This window comes from Cynocephalus volans, chromosome 11, assembly GCF_027409185.1.
Source record: "Cynocephalus volans isolate mCynVol1 chromosome 11, mCynVol1.pri, whole genome shotgun sequence".
Taxonomy (NCBI): Eukaryota; Metazoa; Chordata; class Mammalia; order Dermoptera; family Cynocephalidae; genus Cynocephalus; species Cynocephalus volans.
Genome location: NC_084470.1, coordinates 203,176 through 225,000, shown reverse-complemented (window position 1 = coordinate 225,000; position 21,825 = coordinate 203,176). Strand labels below are relative to the sequence as shown.

Sequence of the window (21,825 nt, the reverse complement as noted above, 5' to 3'; positions counted from 1 at the left end):
TCAACCAAACCCTCCCTCCTCCCTACTCCTCTCACCCTCTTTCCTGTCCCCTTCCCCTGTTCCCCTACCCACCAACTGTTCTGCAACATCTTACAATGCAAAAAATATATATAAATTAATTTTTTTTAAAAAAAGATAATAATTGCAATGGAGTGAAACACATCAAATGCATTTAAAGGTATGAGTTCATATAGATATTTAAAAATAAAACAAAAACATTGAAGAATCCTAGAGAATCAACTTTCTTAATTTTAAACTATATTTATTTTAAATATTGTTTAAAATTAGTAATAAAGGGGAAAAAAACAAGTATTTATCCTGACAATCATACTCAAGCTGCACCACATACCCACTGCTAGTTAAGGGAAAGATTCTCTGTATAAAAACATTCCAGCTAAAAATCAAAGTAAGCTGGAAAGAAACAGAATATCAGAATTTTTCAGTCTCTAATGAACTAATTGATTTCATCATTAAATATCCATGGCTGTTAGCATCATACACAAAAAGAGACAAACAGATATTATGTATCCACTGCTAACGGTATATACTACCACGCAAGAAGAACTCTGGCCAAAATAATCAATCCTGACTCTACTAGGTCTAGATCCAAATACCAATGTATAGGCATCACAATAGACAGAAGAAAATACTAAACAACATCACCAAAATGGTGGAGTGGGAGATACCAGACTTCATCCTCCCACAATAAAAGAAATAGATACAGCTATCCACAAACCAAAACAGCCCTATGACAGCTCAAGGGTTCACTTAAAAATCTGCAGTAACACAGAAATGATTACTGCTGATATTGGCATATCTGAGATGCTTGCAGATGGCTACAAACAAAGAAGAAAGCTGAGAGGCTATTAGTGTCAGCCATGCAGCACGAACCACATGTCCCCAGAAACCTGCCACTGAGGTAACAACAGCCATTCCCAACAGGAAACCCCAGAAAGGGAGGCATGGCTGCACACTTCTCTGCTCAAGAAGCAGCCACTGTTGTGCCACCCTAGGACCAGAGCTGTCACCTCTCCCAACCTCATGCATTCACCTGACCCCAGAGCCACAGTCACTCTATGAGTACTCTAGACACTGGTTCTGTGACTATACAATGTCCACCCATTCCTCGAACACTGGAGCCACTGCCATAGTGAGCTAGGTGGCACCATGGGTTCCGAAGCCAAGGACCCGCATGTGCCCACATTCCAGCCACCACCTCAGCTGTCATAGGGCAAATTAAACCCAAAGTAAGCAGAAGAAAGAAAAATCAGAGAAATCAAAGCAATAAAAAACAAAAAATTAATAAAACCGAAAGCTGGTTCTTTAAAAAGATCGATAAAATGGATAAACTTCTAGTCAATAAAAAACAAGGAGTAAAAGAGAAAACACAAATTATTAATATCAGTAATAAATGAGGTGTCATAACTACAGATACTATAGGTATTAAAAGGATGATAAGGAAATACTTGGAACAACCTTACGCCAATGAATTCAACAACTTAGATGAAATGAATGCATTCTTTGAAAAACAAAAACAAAGCTCACTCAAGAAGAAACAGAAAACCAGAATAGTCCTATATCTCATGAAGAAATTGAATTTTTAGTTTAAGAACTAACCCATAGAGAAAACTCTAGGTCCAGATAGCTTCCCTGGTGAATTCTATGAAACAGTTAAGCAAAAACATATTACCAATTCTACACACTATTCCAAAAAATTGGAGCAAATACCTCCCAACTTATTCTGTAAACCCCATGTTAGTGACACATAATTATAGAAAAACTAAATTACAGATCAACATTTTTCATGAACATAAATGTAAAAATTCTAAAGTTTAGCAAATTAAATCCAACAATATAGTGAAAAGATAAAACATCATGACCAAGTGTGATTTATCTCAAGAATGCATGGTTAACATGGCTAAAATTAAAAAATTGATCAGTGTAATCTATTATATTCAGAGACTAGATAAGAAAATAATATGAATATCTCAATTGATGTACAAAAAGCCTTTAAAAAGTCTAATATCTATTCCTGATAAACTCTCAACAAACTAGAAATACAAGGGAACTTTCTCACCCTGGTAAAGGACATCTACACAATACCTACATAAGACTAAAACATACTTAATGGTTAAAGACAGAATGTCCCCTCTCACCATTTCTATTTAACGTCATTCCAGAGGTACTAACCAAGGCAAAAAGCAAAAAATGAACAATCTCAATTGGTAGGGAAGAAGTAAAACTGTTTTCATTTTTAGATGACATAATCATGTATGTAGAAAATCTGATTAAGTCTACAAAAAAGCTAGTAGAACCAACAATGTTGCAGGATAGAAGATCAATATATAAAACTCAGTTGTATTTCTATGTAGTAGCAAAGAACAATTTGAAATAAAACAGTACAATTAGCAACAGCATCAAAATATATGATAGGGATAAATCAGACAAAACATTTGAAAGACCTGTACATCAAAAATTACAAACCCTCATCAAGAAAAATGAAACAAGCCCTAAATAAATGAAGCTATGAACTTTCCACTTAAGAAACTAGAATAAGTAGAGCAAATTTAACCATTTTCAATATTGTTAAGATGTCAATTCTCTCCAAACTGATCTCTAGAATCAATGCAATTTCAATCCCAATCAAAAAGTCAGCAGGCAATTTTTGAGAAAAATTGGCAAGTTGACTCTAAGATTCATATAAAAATGCAAAGGACCTAGAATATAAAAGACAACTTTGAAAAAGAATAAAGTTAGAGAAATTACACTACCTAACTTCAAGACATTTATAAATTTACAGTAATCAAGACTCTATGCTATTGGCATACACAGCAATATTGGCAGCATAGACAAATAGATTAATGGAACACATGAAGAAAACAGAAATACACACATATAAATATTGCTAGATGATTTCCAACAAATTTGCAAAGGCAATTTAGTGGAAAAGGACAGACTTCAAAAAATAGTGCTGTAACAATAAGCTACCCATATGCAAAAACAATGATTTTATCCACATCTCACACCATACATAAACGTCAACACAAAATGGGTAACGGACTTAAATGTAAAATGTACAACAAGAAAAAATTTTTTTAAAAGAAGAAAAATTTTGTAACCTTGGATTAGGCAAAGATTTCTTAGATATATCATTAAAACAAAGATCCGTAAAAGAAAAAAACTGACAAATTGGCCTTTATCAAAATAAAGAACTTCTGATTTTCCAAAGACTCTGTTAAGAGAATGAAAATACATGCCACAAACTGGGAGAAAATATTTTCAAATCACGTATCTGACAAAGGTATGTACATGATACCTCCAAACAATAAAATATTATGTAATCATTAAAACATAAATTTATTGACAAGCACAGATAGACATGTATTTGAGTAACATAAAAGGCTGTTACCAAATGACATGTTATCTGCCCACTTAGGAACTTCTTTTCATATGAGATAAAGAAATGTCTTTATTGCTTTAGTCATTTTTAGTCAGAAGCATCACAGAGAGCTATTTTATATATATATCCTTTGGCACAGCAATTCCAGTATTAGATATTCATCAAAGAAATTATAATAAATTTGGAGAAGTATTATCACAAAGATATTCATCACAAGTATATTTAAAATATAAATAAATTAAAAACAATATAAATATCTAAAAGTATAATGCTGGTCAAATGATTTTACAGTATGAATTTATGATAAAATATGAGGGTACTTCAAAAAGCTCATGGAAATATAGAATTAAAAGATAATATGAATCTTTCCATGAACTTCTGAAGTACCCACGTAGTATACAATCATTGAAACCATATAATAAAAATATCTAATAATACAGAAAGACGTATCAAAAAAGTATGAAAAGTAAAATCTTTGGGGTGGATAAATGCTTAGAAAAATATTTTTTTAAAAGATTGGGAAAACATATTGAAACATAAGTAGGTACCACTAGATGATAGAATTACTAGTAACTTTCGTTTTCTTTTTTGTTGTCCATATTTTCTAGATTTCACATTTGTTCTGTAATAAGAAATTTAAAGTTATTTTAAATACACCTATACTTGTTCACCAAAAAAGAACTAAAATAAACAAAGAGATGTAGATTAAAAGTTGTTTCATTTCTTCTCCATGAAGCTCATTAATTTTGCTTCTTTCAGTTAAAAAAAAAAAAAAAAGAGGAATTGCAATAGCAACTTTATCTGGCATCAACATATAAAAGTTTTACATATACCAGGAGTGAAATGATACTTACTTTAAACAATTACATGATTCTAGCATGCTCAATATAAACACAAATCCAGGAAATTTTTTTTAAAATGCTTTATCACATATATTGGATCTTAGAGAAATTTTTTTAAAAATTTGTCATTTAGTCTCATTTCTAAAGTGACTACGAGGGCCGGCCCATGGCTCACTCGGGACAGTGCGGTGCTGATAACACCAAGGCCCCTGGTTCGGATCCTATATAGGGATGGCTGGTTTGCTCACTGGCTGAGCTTGGTGCTGACAACACCAAGCCAAGGGTTAAGATCCCCTTACCAGTCATCTTTAAAAAAAAAAAGTGACTACGAAGCAAATATACGCTGGTGAGCATAAGATACCTACGACATCACAACAATTGAGCCCCAAATCAGGAGGAATATGAATAATCAGTTACCTAAACTTTCCCTAGTGCAGACTGTCCAATTGGTACCCTACGGAGACTACTCAAAGGCACGCATTTTTATTCAATCTCTAATTAGGTGTCATCCATCGATGATGAAGAACAACCTTGCTCAAAAGCCAGGAGCTTACACAGTTTTCCAAGGCACCAATAAATTCAGTGTTCAACATATAATTTCCAAGTATGTTTCCAGAGTAGTATAGTAGACCCAAGAACTAATACATTTGTGCAAGATGTTACTGATTTTTTTTTCATTCTATAATTTGTTATAAGAAAACTGACTAAGAAAGAAGAAGAAAAGAGAAGGGAAGAGAAGAGAAGGGAAGGGAAGGGAAGGGAAGGAGAAAGAGACAGAAAGGTAAAAATTATTTGCCAACAATATAATTGTTATAAAAAGCATTTAATTTGGAAATTTTTCAAAGAGTTATTTATAAATAAAGGTTTTAAAAACACTCTAAATTAATGAAATAAATTGTAAGCACTTTAAGTAGTTAATAACACAAAAGTTAACTTACCATAAATTTCTAAACCTTGTGGGAAAATTTCTTTGTATTCTAAATCCTATCCACTAATGCAAGGGTAAGGATGCATCTCATAACCAACAGTGCTGATTTTTAATGAAGGATTTAAAAGGGATGATTTAATCCCCAGATTATTTTTTTCTTTAATTCCATCCCATCACCACATTAGAAACCTTGGTTACTACTAAGGATGTTTTATCAGTCAACTCCTCTCTATTTTCTAAGCTATTCAAAGAAAAACTGGCATCTGGAGAAAGTCACACCTTCCACAAATTACCCCAAATGTTCACTGCAATATTCAGGCTTTAAATATGAAGCCCCTCTAAATGACCAGAGCCACAGAATGAACATCCGTCCTCTCCACCGCTGTAGACGGCAGAACCACAAAGAACACCTACCTATGAGATTATTTTTCAGAGTCATAAGAATATACTTTTAAAAGGTACAAATCGAAAAGCCAGTGAAGATGAATAATAAATATTTATATACTTAGAAAAGGGATATATCCAAAAACTTCCATGAATATGAATAATAAATATTTACATTCCAAGACAAAAAATTCCACAGTCTAGAAAGAAACAATTGATGTTTTTATTTCTGAATACTGAAGCAAAATAATGATGATGATAATTTTAATCAAACTTAAAAGGTATACCTTATTACTTTGCTGATATAAGCTATTCGCCTTTGAACAGGCAAACAAGAAGGAAAAATCCTTGAGGCATTTTTATATTCTTACTTAACAATTATCTAATAATTACCCCATCATTACCTGCTGTACAAGGATTCCATTCTAAATTCTTAACATTTCTGACGCTACGGGCATGTTACTTCAAAAGTCCTACCTGGGAAGAGACTGAGCAGACTGACTGGAGGTTTATTGGTATCAATCGTTAGTTTGCAGCTTGCAGTTTTTGAAGGCTGATCTGGTAGGCATATTAATTTCAGAGGAAGTCTAAATTTACATTGGACAACTCGAGGAATGCCTGAAATAAGAGAGAAACGAAGACTCACAGATTTGACAAATAATTTGGCAGAAAAAAATTGTACTACTAATAGTTCAAGCAGCAACATATCTTAGTTTATGTTTGTTGCCTTCCCATTTCACTTAGCATAACTGAAATAAGTGTTATCATAATTCATACTTTTTTTACTACTTTAAAAAAGTGAAAGGCAAAAATAAAATCTTAAAAGGAGCATAGGCATGAGGTCTGTCTTTAATAGCAGTACCACATTTTTTAAATCATTATATTTGGACATTATAAAAAACATTATAGTTACTTTCACTCAATTATTCAAACAAGTCTTTAACTAAGAACTTCAAAGTTCTAGCCCTAATCCAAGACTATCAGCTAAAATGAACAAAGAATATGAAGTTTGTATCAGTAAGACTCTATATGATCATACTTAAAGTTTCTCTACCCCAAAACATTTTAAATCTTTAGCCTTTTTTACTTGATACAAATTATATTTACAATTTTCAATAAATTATGAGTACAATAGCAGAATTTGCTCTATTGAAGTTCTACTAAAGTCCAAGTCCATTTCACACATTAACAATATTACTTTCATCTGAATTAAATTTTTTTCAAACAATTTAACTCTACATATCACATTAAGTGCCCTTTCGAAAAGCTTATATGGTCATTCGATTAACTGTTTTCAATACTCACATAAGCATATTCAAATAGGCAAATAAATAAATAACAATGAGGCATTTTATATCAGGATTTTAAAAGTTTTTAAAAATCATTCCTTTCAATATTTTTACAGAGAAAAAATTTTAACCAAAGCCAGTTTAGGCTCTCTACTTCTAAATCTAGAAAAGCAAAACCTTAGTTTTTGCTCCTTTTATTCTAGAATACTGTTTTTGACTGGATGAGATGAAAGATAATATACAGAAGCTGTATCTTAGCATACTGCTGTAGAGAAATGGAAAACTCAAAATGTTCTACTCTCCTTCATGGATCCACACGTGAATTCCTTTATTTCTTTATAGTGGACTCAGGGAGTTGCTTAAAAATAGCAAAAGCAGAAGCATTTGGAGTTTGGAGACATGATCCCAAAGCAGGATCCCTGGAATTAGCAAGATATTTCGTTAATGCCAATTGGAGTTGTGCGGCTTACTCCACACATTCAGGACAGTGACAGACCATCAACCACGACAAGCATATTGATATATGAGGTCAATTAAATACTTTTTCAGAGCATGTGGAGCATATTTGTCATTCTCTTCAACATAATCTATTAGCCATCAAATGTTACCTACCTCATTTTTTGCTCATAACCAACAGATGGTAAATTCACTTCTCCTGGAATCCTAGATGCAAATTATAACTGGTGTCTCAAGAAAAGTCCCAGGGTATTATTTCCTGATATTCCGTGAGATTTTTAGAGGCATGTGTATTTGTACTTTACAATGATGAAATGTTTTGACTCAAAATATTATGGTAACATGATCTAAGATACTGTTCAACCAACAACTCTCAATATCGCCACAAAAAAATTACAAAGTACTACTTTTTCCACCTTCGAGGAGATTTCCACATATTCCATATATCCCCAAATCATGGAATTATATTCACTGAATATGTCTCCTCTACAATAAATAAACTGCAGCCTCAATTAATAGATACAGTCTGGAAAGAACAAGGTAACTAAAACCTGTTCCCATCTCTTTCATTTTTAATGAACAGTACAACAAAAAAGTTTCATCTTCTGACAATTCTGTACATGTACAAAGGTAAGCTATCTTCTGTATACCTTCGACCACATTCTAAGTTAACTGTTCAAACAAAAACGTGGCTGTAAATGTTCTTCTAAAACTATACTGCTAAAACTGTGGCCGCTGCTTCACTTGGACCAGGTACTGACTGAATTCACAGTAAAAAAATTAAACATGGTCAACAGCACTGACTACGTTACTGAGCCTATATATTTGAAGATTATCACCCTAAATCTCCGAGAACCTAGAGCTAAAGAACCTGGTGGTACAGATAAGTTTTCAGAAATCGAAAGAAATGGATCGCAAGCACTAATAACCCAAGAAGGGAAATACATTGAGGCTGAAGTCACAGTGCAGTTGGGTCAGTTAATGACAATGACACACACGAGGGCAACGGTCTGCAGTTGCTAAGATTTGTAGCACTCCTCCAGAATTTCTTTTCTCCAGGAATTGTAAACCTGTTTCATAGGACATTACTTTGAAAAATGGTGACACTCATACTTAAAAAAACAATTATGGCTATTTTTTAAATGATGGCAGCTTGAAAAGTTTTACCACTAGGAAAGAAAAAAGAGCATGAAATCCTTTAGAAACCCGTTGAAGGAAACCACACCTTTAAAAGAAAAATCAGAAAGAAAAACCACTATTTTATAGTACGTCCCATCAAATTAAAACCCAAGCATCTTTAAATACAATCTCTAGTATTTAGACATGGGCTTATCAGGCGCACAATTCTACTAGGACTCACACTTTCTTAAGGAATTTGAAGTGTAAACTTGGCTAACAACTATTCTTCAGGCTGCAAGTCTATCTGAGAACCTGAAGCCAGAGATCATAAGGGTACGTGCTGGTGTATGTGTATGTGTACCTGTAAGTGCTGGTGTATGTGTATGCGTACCTGTAAGTGCTGGTGTATGTGTATGCGCACCTGTAAGTGCTGGTGTATGTGTATGTGTACCTGTAAGTGCTGGTGTATGTGTATGTGTACCTGTAAGTGCTGGTGTATGTGTATGTGTACCTGTAAGTGCTGCTGTATGTGTATGCGCACCTGTAAGTGCTGGTGTATGTGTATGCGTACCTGTAAGTGCTGGTGTCTGTGTATGCGTACCTGTAAGTGCTGGTGTCTGTGTATGCGTACCTGTAAGTGCTGGTGTCTGTGTATGCGCACCTGTAAGTGCTGGTGTATGTGTATGTGCACCTGTAAGTGCTGGTGTATGTGTATGTGCACCTGTAAGTGCTGGTGTACGTGTATGTGTACCTGTAAGTGCTGGTGTATGTGTATGTGCACCTGTAAGTGCTGGTGTATGTGTATGCGCACCTGTACGTGCTGGTGTATGTGTATGCGCACCTGTAAGTGCTGGTGTATGTGTATGCGTACCTGTAAGTGCTGGTGTATGTGTATGCGTACCTGTAAGTGCTGGTGTATGTGTATGTATACCTGTAAGTGCTGGTGTATGTGTATGTGTACCTGTAAGTGCTGGTGTATGTGTATGTGTACCTGTACGTGCTGGTGTATGTGTATGTGCACCTGTAAGTGCTGGTGTATGTGTATGTGTACCTGTAAGTGCTGGTGTATGTGTATGTGTACCTGTAAGTGCTGGTGTATGTGTATGTGTACCTGTAAGTGCTGGTGTATGTGTATGCGTACCTGTACGTGCTGGTGTATGTGTATGCGTACCTGTACGTGCTGGTGTATGTGTATGCGCACCTGTAAGTGCTGGTGTATGTGTATGCGTACCTGTACGTGCTGCTGTATGTGTATGCGCACCTGTACGTGCTGCTGTATGTGTATGCGCACCTGTACGTGCTGGTGTATGTGTATGCGTACCTGTACGTGCTGGTGTATGTGTATGCGTACCTGTAAGTGCTGGTGTATGTGTATGCGCACCTGTAAGTGCTGGTGTATGTGTATGCGTACCTGTAAGTGCTGGTGTATGTGTATGCGTACCTGTAAGTGCTGGTGTATGTGTATGCGTACCTGTAAGTGCTGGTGTATGTGTATGCGTACCTGTAAGTGCTGGTGTATGTGTATGTGCACCTGTAAGTGCTGGTGTATGTGTATGTGCACCTGTAAGTGCTGGTGTATGTGTATGAGCACCTGTAAGTGCTGGTGTATGTGTATGCGTACCTGTAAGTGCTGGTGTATGTGTATGCGCACCTGTAAGTGCTGGTGTATGTGTATGCGCACCTGTAAGTGCTGGTGTATGTGTATGCGCACCTGTAAGTGCTGGTGTATGTGTATGCGCACCTGTAAGTGCTGGTGTATGTGTATGCGCACCTGTAAGTGCTGGTGTATGTGTATGCGCACCTGTAAGTGCTGGTGTATGTGTATGCGCACCTGTAAGTGCTGGTGTATGTGTATGCGCACCTGTAAGTGCTGGTGTATGTGTATGCGCACCTGTAAGTGCTGGTGTATGTGTATGCGCACCTGTAAGTGCTGGTGTATGTGTATGCGCACCTGTAAGTGCTGGTGTATGTGTATGCGTACCTGTAAGTGCTGGTGTATGTGTATGCGTACCTGTAAGTGCTGGTGTATGTGTATGAGCACCTGTAAGTGCTGGTGTATGTGTATGTGTACCTGTAAGTGCTGCTGTATGTGTATGCGCACCTGTAAGTGCTGGTGTATGTGTATGCGCACCTGTAAGTGCTGGTGTATGTGTATGCGCACCTGTAAGTGCTGGTGTATGTGTATGCGCACCTGTAAGTGCTGGTGTATGTGTATGCGTACCTGTAAGTGCTGCTGTATGTGTATGTGTACCTGTAAGTGCTGCTGTATGTGTATGTGTACCTGTAAGTGCTGGTGTATGTGTATGAGCACCTGTAAGTGCTGGTGTATGTGTATGCGTACCTGTAAGTGCTGCTGTATGTGTATGCGCACCTGTAAGTGCTGGTGTATGTGTATGCGCACCTGTAAGTGCTGGTGTATGTGTATGCGCACCTGTAAGTGCTGGTGTATGTGTATGCGCACCTGTAAGTGCTGGTGTATGTGTATGCGTACCTGTAAGTGCTGGTGTATGTGTATGCGTACCTGTAAGTGCTGGTGTATGTGTATGCGTACCTGTAAGTGCTGGTGTATGTGTATGTGTACCTGTAAGTGCTGGTGTATGTGTATGTGTACCTGTAAGTGCTGGTGTATGTGTATGTGTACCTGTAAGTGCTGGTGTATGTGTATGCGTACCTGTAAGTGCTGGTGTATGTGTATGTGTACCTGTAAGTGCTGCTGTATGTGTATGTGTACCTGCAATAACGAAGGGAAGAGTTATATGCATTTAAACACTCTTCAAGGTTGCCAGTAGAACAACTTCCAACTTAGTTGAAAGAGCCTAATTGGCCCTAACTTTGCCTACCATCAGCAACATTTCCTCTACATAGCTGGCAAAACAGTCTATATCTGGCTTATTCAACCGTCTGTGTGTTACACTGACAGAAAAAATTTCTGTCATTTATTTAGCTCAAATATTGGCCTAGTCATTCATCAGAGTGACTATGTTCTGCACTGTTTTTGTTTTATTTTTTGTGTTTTTAATCAAACATAATCACCTCTCTTTCAAACATTTCCCTTCCTTACCTACTAGAGGAAATGGATACTTGCAACTATTATGGTATAATTAATCACAAGATTATTTAACACTCAAAGAGAATATTCTCATCAAAATCACTCCTGACAGAACTATTTTTCCAGGGAGAGGATTCTAATTACATCTGGCACACCCTAGAGCCCAGTATCACTGTCAAAAGGGAAGCCAAAATGTGCTTTAAAAAAAAAAAAAAAGACAGAGAGAATATATATATACATTATAGTAGAATAACTATGTCTCCATATTACACATCTATATAGTGCCTTCAGAACTCTTTCCACGGGCCTGCTAGAGTAATTTCATATTGAAAACAAGGAGCCCCAAAGCAGTAGCAATGTCTGGTAGCCAGAACGTCCTTGATCCCTTCCTGTTATGTCTGGCCACGTACCGTGCTTCATCTGCAGTCATGTTGTACACTGCCCATGTCATGTAACTTTAATGCAGAAATAATGGAGACCAACCCTTATGGGACAGCATAAAACCTCATTTGCTTCTCTTTTTCCACATGTAAAAGCAGAACTGCTTATCTGCAATACAGCCTGAACAGATCAGGACAATAAAATGGATCAGTCTTTGAAATGTGAAGCCTTGTGTGTAAGTGAGACCTAAGTGGCAACAGATTATTTTCTTGCTTGCTAGGTGTGGCTGAATATTTCAACTCTAATCCCTAAAGCTTAATTATAATTTCAAAATACCTATCTATCAGAAGAGATTATTAAAACCAGCTTTAGTGTGTATTAAAACACTAAAATTTCCCTAAGTTGTGATTTTTTTTTCCCCTCATGGTTTGGGCTAAATTTAGAGTAAGAGGGAATAAATTTTTCAACAATAACCTTTACTGATTTTTTTAAAACTGAAAACTAATCATTTAGATAATAACATGGTATTTTACAGAATTTAGTCCAAAATCTTATTGGTTACGTGCAATCTTGTGAATTAAAATGTAAATATCCACTATTAATAACAGACTATTTTTTAATGACCCAAATTTTAATTCTACAAGTATACTTAATGTATAAAGCTAAACATTTACTTTTATTAAAACATTTTTCATATAAATACATATTCGTGTGGCAGATATCAAGATGATATGTGCTATGCAACTCAGGTTGTTGACATCACCAAAACTAAATATTGCCATTATTTTTTAAATACTTTAATATTTATTTAATTATTACTAATTAATGAACATTGTTCTCTAAAATTTATCTTAAAAGACAAATAAAGATAAACCATAATATTAAGTCATATATCGAGGAGGAAAAACAACCAAAGAGATGCTCGTATTTTTAGTGTCTGCTCTGTGTACTCTGTTATGAATACTTGAACCCTGACCTAAAAGAGCTCAAAATCTACTAGGAGAACCTAAGGACCAAACTTAATGAAACACATATTATGATACGTATTATAGCAGAGTCGTAAACAAAGGATGTGGGGAAAACAAAATGAGTCACAATTAACACTGACTGACCCAAGCAAGTTCAAGGGGGTCAGACTTTTGATGACATTCCCCCACAAATTCTAAACAAGACAAACAAGCAATAGGCCCACAGAGTGAGTACACAAAGCATTCTTATCAGAGACAGAAGTGTATCTATTAGGGCATGTAGAAAATCTATATCGGGAAAAGACGGCCTCTTCAACAAGTGGTGCTGGGAAAACTAGATATGCACTTCTCACTATGCACTAAAATCAACTCAAGATGAATTAAAGACTTAAGTATAAGACCTGAAACTGTAACATCACTAAGGGAAAATATAGGTGAAACACGTCAGCAACTAGGTCTGGGCACAGACTTTACGATTATGAGCCTGAAAGCATAAGAAGCAAAAGAAAAAATAAATAGACTAATCAAACTAAAAAGCCTCTGCACAGCAAAGGAAACAATCAACACAGTGAAATGAAAACCCACAGAGTGGGAGAAAATTTTTGCTAACTATGCATCCAAAAAGGGATTAACAGGCATAATATACAAGGAACTCAAGCAATTATATGGTTAAAAAAAAAAAAAAAAACCCAATTAAAAAATGGGAAAAGGAGCAGAATAGACATTTTTCAAAGGAAGACATACAAATGGCCAACAGGTACATGAAAAAATGTCCAACATCACTAGTCATCAGGGAAATGCAAATTAAAACTACACTGAGATACCACCCCACCCCAGTTAGACTGGCTATAATCAAAAAGACGGTGAATAACAAATGCTGGTGAGGGTGTGGAGAGAAGGGAACACTCCTACACTGTTGGTGGGACTGTACAACCACTATGGAAAATGGTATGGAGGTTTCTTAAACAACTATAGATAGATCTTCCATACGATCCAGCAATCCCACTCCTGGGTACATACCCAGAGGAATGGAAGTCATCATGTCGAAGGGATACCTGTGCTCCCATGTTCATTGCAGCTCTGTTTACAATAGACAAGATATGGAACCAGCAGAAATGTCCATCGATGGATGATTGGATAAGGAAGCTGTGGTATATATACAGCATGGAACACTACTGTGCCATAAAAAAAGAATGAAATTCTCCCATTTCCAACAACATGGATGAGCCTGGAGAAGCTTATGCTGAGTGAAATAAGCAAAGCACACAGGGATAAATACTGCATGTGCTCACTCATGAGTGGGAGCTAAGAGAGAAAGGAAGGAAAGGAAGACCGCACTAGTGTGTTGGACTTGCAGAGGGAGAGAACATTCCCTGGGCTACAAAGTGGAGTGGGTTCGGGGGGAGGGAGAGGAGGAGGGAGGCTGGGGATAACTGGGTGGGGACACAGGGCACAAACGCAATTTGTGGTAATGGGCATGCTGCCAGTATGGATCTGGCCTTCACATCTTGGGCATGAGGGGTGACAATCAGCTTTGTCACCCCTCATGAATATTCATAACCAATAAAAAAATTACTACACATAAAAAAGAACAGAAAAGAAAAACAGACAATTTAGAATTCAGTGACAAATACCTTGTTTTTCTTAATCTTTATATTAAGTAAAATAAAATATCAGAACATGCAGGTAAATAACCAATGACTTTCAGAAATAAGTTGTCACTGACACCTTTGATGTTTTCCAAAAAAGTCAATTCTCTTCTTCTTCCTAACTTCATTCTTTCTCATGAGTCTGACACAGCTAATAATGACAACTCTCTACGGAAGCATCTACTATTCTCTCCACAGCAAGATCAAGGCATTGTCTCAACCTTAAGACATTTCTATACTTAAAACAGCAGTCCATAAAAAGAGTTCATTCACAGTATAATACCACGTCAATTCATCAACCAAATTTCAGTTCTGAAAATCATTTTTTTCTAAATCATCTTTTCACTTACCATCAGGATTTCGATCTATCCATCAGAGGCAATGCAAAAAGGGGTAGGAAAGAAAGAATGCAATAAATTATCTGTGGTAAAGTCACAACATATCTGCTTAAAATATAAATTAAAATTTCCAAAAATCTCAGTTCTGTTTTTTGGGGGGTCTTGGGTTTTTTTTTCTAAAAGATGACCAGTAACGGGATCTTAACCCTTGACTTGGTGTTGTCAGCACCATGTTCTCCCAAGTGAGCCACGGGCCGACCCTCTCACTGATGGTTTAAATGACCCTCCAATCAAAAGCAAGTAAAATCAATTCAGAACTGACTTTAACATGAACAAATGAAATGTAACATGAATAACAGGACTAAATAAAATCCAACAACATATTTGCACTTCCACTCTCAGAAGTCCACAAGAATGTGTTACTCCAGAGTAAACGTGGCAAAAAGAGGTAAAGTTATACAATCTAACCAAACAGCAATAAAGACTCAACATGTAAATGACACTGAGAGCATTAAATGGGAAAAAAAAAAAAAAAAACTGAGAAAAAAAATTGTTTTGGCTTGTCTTGATATTCTTTTATTTTTGCACATTTTTTTTTACATTATTCCTAATTCACTTTCAACCAATAAATACCTATGCTCTCTAGTTTAGCAATAATTTATAATCTTTTAAATTCTCTCTAAAAAAGCATAATAGCCAAAAATGATATGTGCAACCATAAACTCAAAGACTGATTTTACAACTTTATAGTATATTTTTAAGTATTCTGTCCACTTTCTATTACCCATTTCTCTTTATTTTCAACCAATGTCACTACTTTTCCTTGAAAATAAATGAAACAATCACTTAAATTAAGGCATTAGCAGTCTCTCCAACCTCTTATTCAATAGTAGAAAAAGTAAGGTATAATAATGCCTATAATTATTGAGATGCTCAGTTAATGCTAAATGATCTCAGCCAAATATTTCTCACGTAATTATTTCACAATTCAAATTAACACAGAGAATGTCAGTGTTGTTTTCAGAACTATCCAACCAAAATGTCCATCATTCCTTAATCCTTTATGAAAATTTTGATTTCTTTATAAAGCCAGCTTTTTCAAAGCCATTTAAGCATAAAACTATTTATATAGCCCCAAATTCTGAAAATATGATAAATAGCTAGAACGGTCACTTCTGGATAAAAATACTTTTTTAAACAATTTAAAGCAAAGTAACTTATAAAGCAAAAGAAATAAATTTTTAAAACATGTATTTAAGCTGTAAAATCATATCAGAGCATATAGAGTGGTCAATGAATAAGCCAGAAAATGAACTTAGGGGAAAAAAAAAAAAAACTACAATTATAAAAACATTGCCAAATAAGCAAAATGGGCATTATGGAAGGAAAAAAGAAGTTAAGTAAGGCATTTTTAAAACTTATAAAAACAAGAAAACTCTACAGAAATGCTTTTTAAACATTTAAACCTATTACCTGAAAATACCTTATTATCAGCTTAAACTACATTCAAAAGTTAAAAAAAATAAGCAATAACTACTAATTCTTATATCTACCAAATCGACTGATTGGCAAACTGTTAACATGAAGAATTCACTATGCACAAAAGGAAAAAAACTATGAAATTGGACTGAACTAACTTGAAATTAATGATAATTGAATCTCACCTGAACTAAAGAAGGCCTTTTAAAATCTAAAAAATGGTTTTTGCAAAAAATTCACACTAAATTTTTAAAAATTTGTTCTTAAATATTTTAACATGTAAGATACTAAAGAGTTGTATTTAGTCACTAAAACAGTGTCTAAAACTCTAAATACTGCATAAATGTTAGAGTAATCCATAATATTCTTTTTTAGTCTTTTATTCCATCCAGACTTTTATTTAATTCAAATAAATGAAGTCTGGCTAGATAACATTCTTCTAACAGGAATAAAAATATAGCAGATTTGTTATAAACTGAAAAGAGGGAACCAAACATTATATACGAAAATCAGCTAAACGGACTTACTGCTATTTCACATAACTTACTACTCAGAACACATAAAAGAACATGCGATTTTATTTAACAGTAGAAAACGTTTTTTCATTTAATTACATTTTACAGTATGTTTTCTCATCTTAAACACATAGCATTTAACTTATAACTCCAATAGTTTAATTCCAATAGTTTAAAGGAATGATTAAGCTTGTACGTTTGTGAACAATAGTATGTTTACCTGTTGGTCTGGAATAAGAAACAACAGCATTTCCTTCCAGTTCAGATGGTGTATAACTTCTTTTCAGATAAACAGAAAAGCCGACTGTTCTAGTCATCTCAGGTGCTATAAGCAATGTGAAGGTAATACAAATTACTTGAGGCAATTGTTGTAAACAACAGTTAAAATTTACTAGGCACTCACTACATGCCAGGTACTGTCATAAGCACTTTACATGGAATAACTCATTTAATCTTGACAACAAACCTACAGAGCAGTAGTAGTATTGTCCCCATTTTTGTGTGCCAGGAGAAACTAGAATACAGACAGGTTAAGAAGCTTGCCCAAGGGCACACAGCTAATATCAGAGCCAGGAACTGACTCCAGACCAGGTACCTAAACATTCTACGCTCACGGCTCCTCTGTACTCGGACAGGCAGCAAGAACAGGGGAAAGGACACAAAAGGGCAGGAGAACTTGGGGAAAATAGTATTTTACCATGGCCAGAAAACAGACCACAGGAGAAAACGGAAGAGGGGAACTGGCTGTAAGTACAGTGATTCAGCAGGTTATGAATGCCCCTCAGTGTCAATTTATGGCCTTCAACCTGTGTTAGAGAGTCACAGGAGATTTTCCAACTGGAAAGATAAATTGTCCAGAATGTGTTTTAGAAAGACAAACTACAAGTAGTATAAAAAATTAGGAAAGAAAGTTAGAATCCAGTAGTTAGATATCACCTACAAGGTTCCTTCACTTAATCACTCATTCACTCATTTGGTGAATATTTATTGAGTTCCCACGTCTGACAGGCAGTCAGCTAAGGGTTGGTTTTACAGAGGCATGAAAGAGAGATATGTTCTTGACTTCATGGATAAGAGAGAAGAGCCTTAGCTGAAAAGCTGTAGTAATGGCTGTAGAAAACAGAAGAATTGAAAGATCATTTAAAGATCATTTTAACAGACTAACGACAAATTGGATACAAGTGGTTAGGGGTGAGAGAATCTATACAAAGCAATCTTACTAAGAGTTGCTATTTATGACATGTCTACTAAAATAGGCATTATTTTGGATATCTTATATAAATTCATTTTCTAATTAAATCCTCGAAACAACTCTGTAAGATAGGTATTATCCCCTTTTTGCAGATTAAAATAACCAAGGGCTTCAACTGATTACTAAAGTAGTTTGCCCAAGGTTACACATAGAGTGTCAGAGCTAGAATTCAAACCCAGGTCAAACTCCAAAGCCAATACTCTTTCCTCAAACATTACTGACTCAATAAACAGGTCACTAGAGAACTGCCAATAAAGAAAGCTTTCCAAATTGTAGTATTTAAATACAATTACAGGTCCAACAAGTTAAAGAAAACACTTAGAAATCTGTAATCCTAAAAAATTAATTCAACTCAACAATCACTGACTGAATGTCCATGCTTGATGCTTGGAGGGAAAATATAAGCAAAACAACACATTCCAGCCTCTCTATTCAGAAAAAATACATAGCCATGAAATAAACACACTAATATTAGAAAAAAAAGAAAAAAAACCCAAAAACCCTCACACCACGGTAGATTTCAAGCCAAAGCAAAAAACTTACCCATGAACTCAAATGTAAACTGATCACAAGTCAATACTAATGGTGGCTGCACGTAGACTAATAATTTGGCTTTTTGCAATACCACCCGATTCTGTAGTGTGACCTAAGGAAACAGAAAAGGTTAGACTATTATTCATCACGCTAAGTGACAGAAGCCAGTCATCAAGAAGCACATATTGCATGATTCTACTTATACAGAATGTACAGAATAGGCAAATTCATAGAGAAATAAAATAAATTAGCAACTGCTCAGGGATGGCGGAGTGGGGAATGACAGCTAATGGATATGGGATTTCTTTTAGTGGGGACAAAATATTCTAAAATTAGATTGTAGTGATGGTTGCACAATTCTGTGAATATAGTAAAAATCATTGAATTGTACACTTTAAATGAGTGAATTGTATGGTCTGTCAATTATATCTCAATAAAACTGTTTAAAATGTTCTATCAAGAAAAAAAAAAGAAAGAAAAATCTGCCTTCATGGCTATTGAATGAAATGTTACATGCGGTCATTCTTCTTTTCATATATAGTAATAGTGTCATGAATTATTTACCTTATCCACTATCAGTATATTTCCTTTTATACAAGTTAATTATTCTCTAAAGATTTCCTTACTAGGTGGATATATATTAGCCTAGATACATACCAAAGCACTGCATTTTATTCCACGACTACACAAAAATATATGACATAACTAATTCTAGAAAATATCAAAGAATAGCAATACTGACTGCTGCATTTCTAAGGTGGCTGCATTTCTAAACTGGTCGCTTGCTTGGTGATGCTAACGAAACCCTCCTACCCAAATAAGAATCAATAGCTAAGTACTCTGGGGTACCAGTTTGCTTGGGAAATAGGGTGGGTAGGGGTAGAGAAGGCCAGTGCTTCTCTTACCACAATTTAACTGCTGTCTGCCAGAATTAAGAGCCCATGCCCATGACCAACTGCAGTTAAATCACAAAATAACTTTACAAACGAAAAAGAACCCTTATCTTACAGTGTAAAATACAGAGGTTCAGAGAAGATCAATAACAGGCCAAGACCATAAAGGCAGTAAATCCTAGATAGGTGAACACTGTGACCGAGAACATCTCATGAGAGCTCAGTCTTAACAGTGAAAATGAAAATTCCTTAAAGTAGTAATGAACCATCTGTAAAAGAGCAGACATTCTGACTCTTCCCAGCATAATCATGTCGTGGACAAAAATCACACGATTTTACACTGTTACAGCAGGGTTTGCATTTGGTTTAGATGCACAATCACGATAGCGCTCATACACAGATTTATTGAACCCCAACAACGGGCTAGGCACTTTGAAAATGCAAATCAAGGAGATGTGAGACAAAAATAACTACAGTAACAAAGAATAACTGTGTTTGAGCCAAAAAAAAGAGTTAAAGACTTGGCTAGATCATAAACCTCATATTTTAAGAGGAAAATAATTACAGAATATTCAGGAGAAAATATAAAATGTTAATACAAGAATTTTCCATGCCATTTTCCACTTCTAGCAAATGAAATATGATCTTCAGGAAATATAGTACCAAATTTTTTATCTTAGATATACAAATATGACTCCAAAGGCCAGGTATGAGTTGTCTGGGTTAGATGGTCACGCATCGTGCACACATACTCAAGGCAGCTACATCTTCATTCACTTGGAACAAATGGAAAAATTTTCTCAATTAACAGGATTTATTATGATGGAAACTTGCATGGTTATGTATCTTGGCTGCTGTTGTTATAAAAGGCCATACGGAGAGATTTATAGCAGAAATTTGTACAGAAACTGTCAGACAGGATCAGGAAGTCATTGTGTCTATGGTATGACTCCAGCCAATTTTGTGCAGCTCTTTCTCATGTTGCATTCTTTCTTGTGCTTCTATAACAGCAATGAGAAAGAGAGTTGTGATTTAAAGGTTCTCAATTATATTAAATTACACTAATGAAGGAGAATTTTCCAGTAATATCATGCCATCATTTTAAGGTGGTTATTACACATGAAAGCTTAAGATCTGCATGGGAGGGAAAGGTGTGTTTACTTACAGCAATAATTCTTGGTTGGCTGGGGGAAAAATTAGTATGAGCAATGTTATCTGGTTAAGGTACAAGATGTGGGGTTTTTTTTTTTGCAATTTACAATGTGCTCCTGAATTATTATGTGATGTGTCTCAATATTATCAGACAGATATAAATATATATGAAAAAGTTTTCCCTGTGCAAAAGAATAGATCAGACCTGGAACTTCGCAGTTATTTTTTTTTCTTCAGTGCTTGATTTCTTGTCACTAATACCTTTCCAGACTCAGAAGTATTGAGATAGAACCTTTGACTAGATGGGGGAAGGGAGACTGGGAAAAGACCACCCTTGTTTCCAGTGGCAAGAATCCAAAAAAAATTAGTTTGGGAAACTGTTATGAGCTTGGGCTCCCTTCAACTTCAACCGAAGATCTCCACACATGGGCCACCCGCTGGGTCCCGTGTAAGCGAACACAATTGGTAAAGCCTGGTACCCTGTCAAGCTCCTCCAAGGACAGCAAGCCATAATCTAAGAAAATATGAAGTCCTGTCCAAGTTTTGACTAAGTGAATCGCCAAAATCCACAACTTTCCCTGGCTTGCAAGGTTTGGGCAGCGATAAATATTTTCAACTTAATAATGTGCTGACTGATTACCACACTTTAATCTAAATGCCTTGAGTGGGTTCTACATTTGAATGCTACTTCTAAAATTCTATGATAGGACTAAAAATCTTAACCAAAACCACATCCTTGATATTCTATTTTGCCAGGACTATCAATTTGTCACTGCTCTACTTTGTGGCTTCATTTAATATTTTCTTGCTATAAATATATCCACTTAAAGCTAATGTTATGATAGATGGACAGCTGGGATTTCTTTTAAAACACACGCAAAATCACACATAGAAGAAAGATATTACTAGCACTCATGTGCATCCCCAGTATCATTTCAGTGTATATGCATGATGCGAATCAACTGGTTCGTCTGTCATGAATGGTGTTGACACAATTCCTTTAGCAGGCTTAAAATGTTAATTTCATTTCTAGAAAACAGAGCCTGGATCACACTACACATTTAAATAATGGTAGGAATAAGTGATAATAATTGCTTATACTATACACATAGTGCTATAAATGCAGTTATCACTTTTAAATTTGCAGGTAACAATGAAGGCTTTCTATTCACTACTCAGTAAGGCTGAGGAAAACCT

The 21,825-nt window shown here is 35.5% G+C and overlaps 1 protein-coding gene across 6 annotated transcripts in view; it reads right to left on the bottom strand.

The window, feature by feature from the left end:
* The window catches only part of BBS9 (Bardet-Biedl syndrome 9), a 445,357-nt gene that overhangs the window by 242,595 nt on the left and 180,937 nt on the right, over positions 1-21,825 (bottom strand). For 5 of the 6 annotated variants that reach the window (XM_063113569.1, XM_063113571.1, XM_063113576.1 and 2 more), the window contains exons 13-16: positions 18,593-18,695; positions 17,018-17,122; positions 14,816-14,830; positions 6,032-6,172 (exon numbers count right to left, since the gene is read on the bottom strand). In XM_063113569.1, the coding sequence (XP_062969639.1) occupies positions 6,032-6,172; positions 14,816-14,830; positions 17,018-17,122; positions 18,593-18,695 (364 nt within the window). The remainder of the gene's footprint in view (positions 1-6,031; positions 6,173-14,815; positions 14,831-17,017; positions 17,123-18,592; positions 18,696-21,825) is intronic. The other variant, XM_063113574.1, reaches the window with a different exon arrangement.